The sequence below is a fragment of the Leptinotarsa decemlineata genome, unplaced genomic scaffold (genome assembly GCF_025532065.1).
Source record: "Leptinotarsa decemlineata unplaced genomic scaffold, Ldec_3_MD MMD2_tig00026354_RagTag_RagTag, whole genome shotgun sequence".
NCBI classification, from domain to species: domain Eukaryota; kingdom Metazoa; phylum Arthropoda; class Insecta; order Coleoptera; family Chrysomelidae; genus Leptinotarsa; species Leptinotarsa decemlineata.
In genome coordinates this window covers 22512824-22523095 of record NW_027412702.1, presented here as the reverse complement: position 1 = coordinate 22523095, position 10272 = coordinate 22512824, and the positions used below count along the sequence as shown (strand labels likewise).

Sequence of the window (10272 nt, the reverse complement as noted above, 5' to 3'; positions counted from 1 at the left end):
TATTTGGATACTACTTTTCCCGGTCGTTGGATTGGCCGTCTAGGTCCTGCAGAATGGCCAGCCCGCTCGCCAGATTTGACACCTTTGGACTCTTTGTTATGGATTTATTTGAAGCAAAAGGTGAAACTGAACCTGCTTCAATATTGGATATACGGCAGAGAACATTAAATATTTGTAGAGATACTGACGTTACTGTGTTCGAAAATATTTGGCGTGAAATATCGGATAGGCTGCACATATGTCAAGAAGTTCGAGGCAACCATTTCGAACATCTTCTGAACTGACCTCAAGCTCATTACCTCATATTATGTAGTAAAATGTCAATGTATTCAGGCAATTATCAAAAGTTCCGCCATTTTGAAGATATTGACTTCATATTCTAGGGTTATGAAGTATTCGTCAGGAGCTTCAAAATGATGTGTCACAAGACCCCCCTTTCCGTTTATTTTTTTTCCCCAGGTGGCGCCCAGTCGCCATCTTGAAAGTTTCATCTGTCAATTTCACTTCAAAATAAAGAATTCATGCATTAATTTCATTATCCAAAATTTCAATTTTTCGGGTTGACCCGTTCAAAAAATAAAAGGGGGGACATTAAAGAAATGTACTGTATATTCGGAAATAACGAAAACAATATTTTTTTAATGGTGTTTCAGCTCCTTCGTAGGAAGCATTACCAAAATTTTAGGGTTTGTGGAACAAGACGATAATATTTTGAACGGTTTTATTGAGCTTGCCCTGTTTGTTTGTTGATTTATTTATTTATTTGTGTCGAATTTAATAACTGAAGTTTGATCTCCTTCTTGTTGACAGATTGATCTGATATTGGGTACACTTATTTAGTTTTGATGACAATACAATTCAATAAATTCTGTACCATGGTAAATACAAGATGGCCGCAGCTACAAAATGGCGGATTACATAGTTTATCACAACTACCTCAATATAGTTTATACCCGTTTTTTGAAACACATTTTTCATGTGAAAATAATGCATTAAATAGATAATGGAAGATACATTAACATATTCACGGTCATAAAACCCGGAAAATGGCCTCCATACGTAGAATATCCATACGTATGAATATCAATGATTATATTAAATGTTAAACCAGTCAAATCTGTGATTTTTTATTTTTATCTTCATATATCAAAGCTCCCTATACACTGGATGTGTGATGCGGGTATAAAGAAGAAATGATATATTATTCTGAAATTACAGTTTGCATTGCAATTTCTGTTATAATATTTTGATTGACGTTTGTGGAAAAACTCAACTTTTTTTACAGCATCATCTGCAGGTACCATTGAAACATCTTCAACGGCTAGGAAAACGAAATGGTAACCGGGTTGCCTACGCCTCATGAAGTTAACAAGGTAGTCCCCATTTGGTTCAATGTCCCGGACCTGCCCAACGTAATATTTATGGGATTTCTTTGCGAAAAAATTCACTAGAATGAAATCATCTTTTGCAACTATTCTATTGGCTATTCTTTCTTCAGCTAGGTGTTTTGAGGTGTAATATTTAATACTTGTGTTGAGGAAAAATAACTGTATCAGGTCTAAAATCTGTAATTCAAAAAAATGTTCGTTAGAAGGATATCTGAGATTTTTAGAGTATATCAGCCTTATGAATCTCCTCTGTATTACTTCTAGTTTTGCTTGTGTAAGTTGAGAGAGGTATATTTTTAGGAGAAATTGGCTTTCTACTTCTCCATCTTGATACAAAAAATATGAAATCTTTCAAAGGAAGAAATAAATAAATTAATTTCAAAATAAACTCTGTACAAAGATGTGTAGTTCATGTGAAGAAGTAACTTTCAGACATGAACTGAAAGAAACAACTACTTTGATATGAATATTGAATTATACATTGAGGATGACAGTGTTCCATATAAGTGAAATTTTACTTTTCTTATATCTTAGAATGTGTAGCAATCTGTTAAAGATATCTGATTCCACAGCGAATGTTTGGAGTACAAACTGAATAGATTTTTTTTTAATTCGATGTACATATAAAAGTAGTTATTTCTAAAGTATTTTTTTTAGTGTAATTCAATGATCCTGTGAAATTAGTTGTTTCGAGACTGCTTTCTCTTCCAGTTTGTATCTGAAAGTTACTTCTTTACATGAACTGAACTTCTTTGTATTTTGAAATTGATTTATTTCTTCCTTCCATACATTTCATTTTTTGTATGATGAAGAAGTAGAGAGCCAAAATCCCTCTTTTGCAAAAATCTTGCTTCTAATTTGCGAACATTCGCAATTTTTTTTCGAACGAACATTTTTTTGTGAGTTGAAAGTACTGAAAGTCATATTCATTTTGATGAAGTTCTGGTTCACAATCCTGAAAAATTATGCATATCCTGCAACTTTGGTAAAAATATCTACAAAAAGGCTAACACAGCACTGAAAAAATATCAGTCGTTGAGCGGGAATTTATTTCAGTATCAACCCGATTTTGTATTTTGGTAGCTAACAGACAAATTTCTCGCAGTTTGAGAGGAGTCATGGTATATGGAATACATTTATGCCAATCTTATTCTGCAGTCTTAGAAAAATATTAGAGCCAAATATATGTATCAGAAATGATATTCGCTAGTAGTCCAACGCAGTTTATAGTTGGGGGTCTATAAATTCATGCTTTACAATATATTTCAATGTTTTTCACTTGGAGATAAGCACTCAGTTTGTTTTTTAAAACCATTTTGATTTTAATCTTTTTTGTCAATGACTCCCATTATATTCAAATTACTCAAATAGCTATAAATATCAGACTCGCCAATTTCTCCTCGTCATTGAATCAATCATGCTACTTTTGGGCGGATTAGTATTCTTGGTAGCTGTTGTAGCTAATTCAGCTTCACCGACTAATCTCACTGATGTTGGTGCTAGTTGTACCATTACGAAATTTAATCAAGTTTCTTCGGTACTAAACAGTTGTACGAATGTTGTTGTGAAAAACCTCGTTGTCGATGCCGGACAAACTCTTAAACTTTTTCTGAAGGCAGGAGCGACTCTAACTTTTGAAGGAACAACTACATTTGCATACCGTGAATGGAAAGGACCCTTGATTTGGATAAAAGGAAATGGAATTACAGTGATTGGAGCTCAAGGTGAGCGTTAATAATTTCTAGCTGGAATGAAATATTGAAGAGCTTCATTAAATTTTTCAATTATATAAGAGTTCTTTACGAATCATTTGCAGCTGAATCTTTCTTGAAATTGTACAGTGCAATTGTATCCTTCATATAAACTCATTGGAATGACATTTTTTGTTTAGAAAGTAGATTTTGTTTGTTCATATTGGTCCAAGAGGTTATTAGGACCAAATATATTTGAACAAAAATGTCAAGTCATAAAATGATAAATAAACATATATTTAGAGTGCCATGGTTTTCCAGTACTTTCTCTCCGTTGATTCTTTATATTGAGTACAGCATATTTTTTACTTGCGAAATTATTTACTCGGACATCTCTCGATTTTTAGAGAGCAATTTTTGGTTCAACTTGAGTTTAAAAAGCAAGCAAAATTTGTTTTTCCCTTAAGTAAATACAGCATTTATCAAACGAATATGTTGTTAAAATCAAATTGATGTTACGAATTTTGAAAAATATTTAAACATGTATCTTGCAAATTCAATAACGGACTAGTATGACACAAAAGTTTTTATACGCTGCGGGTATTAATTATGCCCTCGATCGCCTCAGATCATAAACTTTTACCCATTTCTCCCAATAAATAACTGTTGAGCATGTAAAATATTGATGAAAAATTAATGATGATTAGATATCATATACAGACCGTTTTTATAGCTGACCCCATCATTGCTATCTTGATCTACAATGTGGTTTAAATTCGACACAAGTTTTCTATTATATTCTATTCAGATCGAGAATAACAGTTGCTGTTTTCGAAATATTTTCCAAAAACCAGAATTATAATAACATATACCTATGCTGTAGCATATAGCATATTTAACTATATGTTAAAAAATGTGTTTCCCGACATTTCTCTCATCATCACTGTATAGCGATACAATTCTCGGTCAGAGCTACCTCAGAAAAGTAAGGACCAATAATTTTTGGGACTAGAACTTGGATCTATATATAAACTCCACATATCTGAAGAACACGTAAAGAACCAAGCAACAAACAGAAAAAAAAGTCAAAATACCCCTAATCATCTACGTCGTTGACGATATCCCATTGAATGTTAAAATTGCCGTCCATCGTTTCCTAAACACATATCCGCTCTTGCAAGACTATTTTTATGATATTTTCTCGGAATGTTCAAAGGCAAATCTTCCAACAACTCTGACAGGAATTCAAAATATAGTTTCTCCGTCAAAGATGTCTCAAAAAAGTAGTGACTCATATATATATATATATATATATATATAAACACTCCATAAAGGGGGGGCAAACCGCGGACACGTGTTTCTGGAGTGTTCTCTCCAGTATATATATATATATATATATATATATATATATATATATATATATATATATTATATATATATATATATATATATATATATATATATATATATATATATATATATATATCGAGTGTGCATGATACAAATCACAAATGAAACAATTCGTGGACAGAACACTCCAGAAACACGTGTCCAATATGGTGTGTCCATACTTTTCAGCAATACTCTCAAGGACATAAACTTCAAGTAGTTGGTTTTTGGTATAGTTATCTTCAAAATACAAATTGTTATCCATTAAAAAACTTTGTATTTCATCTTTCCTCGAATTTTTATACGGTACTTTGATGAACTGTCGCGAATGATAGGAAGGGTTGTCAAGAACAATTACACTATTCGCATCCAAATTTGGACCAATGTGTTTTCAAACCATCATGTACCACGACATAAAATATTTGACAAATGGAGCTACAAAACACATGCCATTAAAACTGAGAGAACTTTTGAAATAATCTAACATTAACTTACGACAGTCCAGGAAGAATTATGAATTCGTTAACTCTTTTTTATCAACCCTCTTTTCGGAATACTTGCAGTTCTTATAATAGAACATTCTTATGATCCCTGAACCTCCAAAATCCTCCAATTTGTCTTTATAATGCTGTCACGCTTTTCATTATTAGCGCAAAAAATAATTTCCGATGTTAAGCTGGCTCGTTGCACGTATTTATATGTTATTCCAAGTGGAAGTTCTCATTCTTTTTGTATCTCGATAATTTTTATATTTTTAAATTGTTATTAACCCCAAAAACCATTAAATGACCGGTTCTGATGAGAGTAAATGGAAGCGGATATAAGTCGCCCAAAATTTTCTTCAATAAACGATTTAGGGGCCAAGTGAAAAGTATCTCGAACATGTTTGACTTTTAGGTCACAAACTCGATGGCCGAGGAGAGAAATGGTGGGATGGCAAAGGAGATGGCGGAAAGGTGAAGCCACAATTCATGTTTATCCAAGCCACAGGAGGATCTGTTTTGAAAAATATCAATATGTACAATTGTCCCCATCAATGTGTGGGAATCTCTGATAGTGATCACGTTACTATCAGCAATTGGCAACTTGATAGTTCGGCTGGCAACCCAGTGAATGGGGTAAGTTTGGTGTATATGTGTTATCTCCGATAGTTGTTTGTTGTCAAGGCACGCTTCGACATCAGATGAAGAATTTTATCCTGTTATTTTCTCTTTCTCTCTCTCTCTCTCTCTAACTGGCAGTGGAATCGCTCTGCATTTTGACCCGGCTTCTCTGGTCTATGGTTAGATAGCGACATGAGATTCACAAAGCATGGTAGTCTTTTGATACGGAACTCATTCAATATTTTTAGAAATCGGTTTTCTGTTATGCGTCTACAGTGTATACCGAATCCATGTATTTCAGGTACTCTTTAGGAATTCGTGATTTTGATCACATAAGTAAAGCAAATGAAGAAACAATGAAGCTACGTCTCTATCAACTTTGAAAACTTACTTTCTGACAGCTGTTCACAAAATTTTTGAATTATCTTTCAATGAAATTGAAAATGTTTCGGAATATTAATTATTTACCTGCGAGAAATCGACGTCAACTTGTCATCCTTCAAAAAAGACCGAAGTAATCGTAATAAAGCGAAGTTTATCATCCAATGCTGCCAAACTTTATAATCAACTAGTACTATGTTGCTGTATTGCTGCTGTTCCAATTTTTTGACAGAATCAGGATCGACGAACTTAGGCATGCGCAGCGTTATAGAGCAGTGCCCGACCCGAGAATACTAGGTATTCTCGAAGAGTGCTTTCAAAAAATTGTTCTACAGCGCCATCTAGTGGCGAGTTACAGAAAAATTGATAGCCTATAAACCTTCTCTATGAAAAATTACTCTTACATCTCGAGTTTCATCACGATTGGTTGAGCGATGTAGAAGTTTATCATTTACCAACCAACCAACAAACATCCATTTTTATATATTAGATTGCTTCCGGATTCATTGATTCTAATACATTTAACTTCAAAAATAACTCAAGTTTCTTCTTCTTCATCAGATGTACGATATATTTTTGAATCCTTTTTGAACCGTTGAACTGTTAGTGTGATTAGTTACAAACAAATAATTATAAAATAACTTACAGAAAGAAGTTGGGCATAACACCGATGGATTTGATCTTTACAAGTCCAATTACATCCTTCTTGATGGCGTTGTTGTTAGAAATCAAGATGATTGCATTTGTATCAATGGAGGTTCTCATCTGACATTCAGAAATTTATGGTGTTACGGAGGTCACGGCTTGAGTATATCATCAGGAATGAGCATGACGGATTACAATCTGAATGTCGTTTCCGATGTGCATTTCGAACATTGCCATGTGAGCGATTCACGAAATGGAATTCACATCAAAACAATAGCAGACGGAGGAAAAGGAAAGATGTCTGGCCTTTACTTCAGCGATATTCAATTGTCAGGTGAGTTACGAAGTAGTCTTGTGTGGTGAATTTTTCATTATTTTCAAAATATTTTTTATCGACCCTCTTTGGGTATTTTTACCTTCCACAATTTGAAAAATATGAAAAATGTACTATTCATCAGTAACTTGTAGCATTTAACTTTGCCTATCATAAAAAAGAGCAAAAAAGTTATACAGACACCTACTCATCTTAACGTTTCGAAGGCTGCCCCCGCCTTCAGAATGTAAAAAATAGGTATAGCTATTTTTTTCACTAACTTTCTTCATTTCTGAACTTCCTCAACAGATGCCAAACTAGTTTTGAAATGTGAATATGTCAATGTTGTTGATTGACTTCTGAAACATTCGATGTTCGAACAGGTGGTCCGTGATAGTCTGTTGCCATTTCGCCACTATCCATAGCCAATGGCAGCCAAATACGATCCATTTCTGAGGACCTATTCCAAATACACTTCTCTCCTAATGTAAGAATATACACTGTTTCTTTGAGGTTACGTCATTCAAAGTAGGATTCATTGGCAATCAGTTTCGTCTTAGGTATCCCATTCAATTCGATGTCTGATTTCAAAATGTATTCTGTGAATTTGAACCGTGTTAACTATCTTTTTCTGATGTGATCTTGATGTTCATTCTCACGAACTTTTAATAGCCTCGAAGTTCCACTAATATAACTTTTACTACAATAAAAAAGTGTCTTATGAATATATTATTTGTTTTTTTGTGTTGTCAGGTGTTGTATGTGTCAGTTTAGATCTGTGTCTTTGTTGTATCTTGTTGTTTGTTCTGTTGAGTCGGTAGTTATTGAGTTGGTAGTTGTTGAATTCATGATGCTGTTTGTAGGGTCTCTTGGTTTTTATCAGACTGTTTATTTTCCATCACATTCATTGTTGAAACTACAACCTAATCTGGATAAGCGTTCTCTTTCAGAACAGATTTTATCAATAGAATTATTTTTTTACACAGTTATAAAGATAATTTGTTATACCTCTTTTAACAATCGCATGAATGTTTGACGTAATGTGAGTTGATGGCTTCACTGCACGGACCAAGGAGCATTCACAATCATCCTTATTAACTTGTTTTGCAATCTCTCCAGAATAAAGATATTAGACGGAGCCGCTTGTCCCCAGACGCCTGAAGCATACATGATGACAGGCTTGAACATCGTGTTGTAGATGCTAATTTCAGATCTTCTGTTGATCAGAGGGTACAGACTGGCTATCCGGCCCTCGATCCTTTTTTTAACTGATATCACGTGTGGGTTCCAAGTGAGCCTACGGTCTATTAGAAGGCCAAGGTACTTTACCTGCGCTTGCCAGTTGATCTGTCATCCAGAGACCCTCACTTTACTAGCCGGAGAAGATATCGTTCTTCCCATGGTTATTGCCTGAGTTTCTCCTGGGTTCACTCGGATCTTCTACTCGAGGTACCAGCGCTCGAGGTCGTCCAAAACACACAAATGCATTGCTGTACTCAACATTCTTTATAAAGAACAAGCTTGAGTAGGTGAGGGCAATGAAATTTCCCTCTACGAAGATGCCATCTATAGGATCGACAGAAAACTAGAGATGTAGGGGGAGATTTTATTGCCCTCACTTAGGCTTGTCCTTTACATGACAGTTGAGTCCAGAAATGCATTCGTGGGTCAGGCTAGCAACACTGATGAGAACTATGGCGGGTCAAAACAGTGCTTTATGGTGTTAAATCATGAATGCGTTGTGTTTTGGGCTCTGGTTTTCAGCTAGTTTCCAATTGCAGTGAGAGCTGCAGTAAAAGACGAATCTTATCGATGTTAAATCTTGACTTTGCAAGTGACCGCCTTGGGGAGCCTCTTTTGACTTCGATATTCGAGGACTGATTTCTCTGTCGATGCCATAGAAGGTTAGATTTCATTGCCCTCATTTGAAGTGCAGCTAATATGCAAGTTTTGAATTGAAATAGTATTTTATCCACAAAATAATTGCTTAATGTTTATTATGCACTTAAGTAATCATCCGCCTAATATAAAACGAAATCTAACATTCAAAAATAATTTCAAAAGCTGTAGAACTCGCACTCTTCGTTTCGAATGAGAATACACTTACCTGTATCATGAGGACAAATGATCTTAAAATATTATAGCTCTGGGAAAGAAAGTTTTTGACCTTCTACTTCTCCGTCTTGATACAAATGGCGAAATAAAAAACCAAAACATGTCTTTCCCAAAAACAAAAATAATAATAATGCCGATTATGATGGGAGTCTCTTCTTTTTTCATGAATTTAATACAAATATGTTAATTTTTCAGGAATATCTACCTACGGAATCAACGTCGAACAAAACTATAGAAACAATGGTGGACCTTCTGGAAAGCCAAACAATAATGTGCCTATCGATACTCTGGAGATTAATGGGGTGACTGGAACTTTAAATGGGCCGTGGTCAGTGAAAGCCTATATTCTATGTGCCTCTGGAGCATGTAAAAATTTCAAATGGTCAAATATCAACCTTCAGGGTAACTCACGGCCCGACTCCTGCAACTTCCATCCCTCCGGATATAATTGTTAGTAGTGAATGAAAATGATATTGTGTCAACTAGATTCGACAAAATGGTCATAATAACTAAACATAATAAAAAACAATTTGTAAGATTATTTTTGAAATAATTCAAAATGAACAATGTTGTGTTACTTGTTTTATTTGTTTTGGCAGATATATTGTTAACAATATGAATCCATTAATGAAGTTCTGTAGATAGCAACTAATAAATGATATTAAGTCATAACATTTTTCAGTTCATTTATTGATCCTCTTTCCTTTCTGGAGTCCTTTTTTATTCTTTGATGGCTCGGTCCAGAAACGAATCCTCTGTGTCAAAAATGGACATGAAACATGCCAATGCTTTACTTCAAATTTGTCATCTTTTCTATTTTATGAAACGTCTTCTCTATCGGCAAAGACTATTGGACTTTCTACGTTTCCATCATTATGTATTAATGAAAGAACTACCAAAAAAGCCCATAAAATTAAATACATAAATAAAAACAACTTCTTTCAAATATAAACATCTAATTACACTGAAGTCGCATTATCTCACTCATTTTGTAGTTCAAACATTTGTCATGAAATTGAAATAGACATCACACATGTTATGCAGGGTTTTCAGTTGAAGTTCTCATTTCTTATTCAATAAAAAATTTTGTAGCACAACCTGAATGAGACAAATTTCCGTGCAACGCAATGGTGCATACCCTGAAACTCGAAACTTTGGTAAGGATATCTAAAAAGAGGTTGAAACAGCATTAAAAAATATCTGAGGTTGAGCGGGAATTTACTTCAGTGTTATCTCGATTTTGAATT

General features: G+C 34.3%; 1 protein-coding gene across 1 annotated transcript; it reads left to right on the top strand.

Moving 5' to 3' along the window:
• Nucleotides 1-2784: 2784 nt before the first annotated feature.
• Nucleotides 2785-9697, top strand: LOC111505184 (polygalacturonase). Its single transcript, XM_023159958.2, has 4 exons — nucleotides 2785-3112; nucleotides 5366-5586; nucleotides 6601-6931; nucleotides 9221-9697. Exons 1-4 carry the CDS (start codon nucleotides 2806-2808, stop codon nucleotides 9478-9480), a joined length of 1119 nt encoding a protein of 372 aa, XP_023015726.2. The 5' UTR covers nucleotides 2785-2805; the 3' UTR covers nucleotides 9481-9697.
• Nucleotides 9698-10272: the final 575 nt, after the last annotated feature.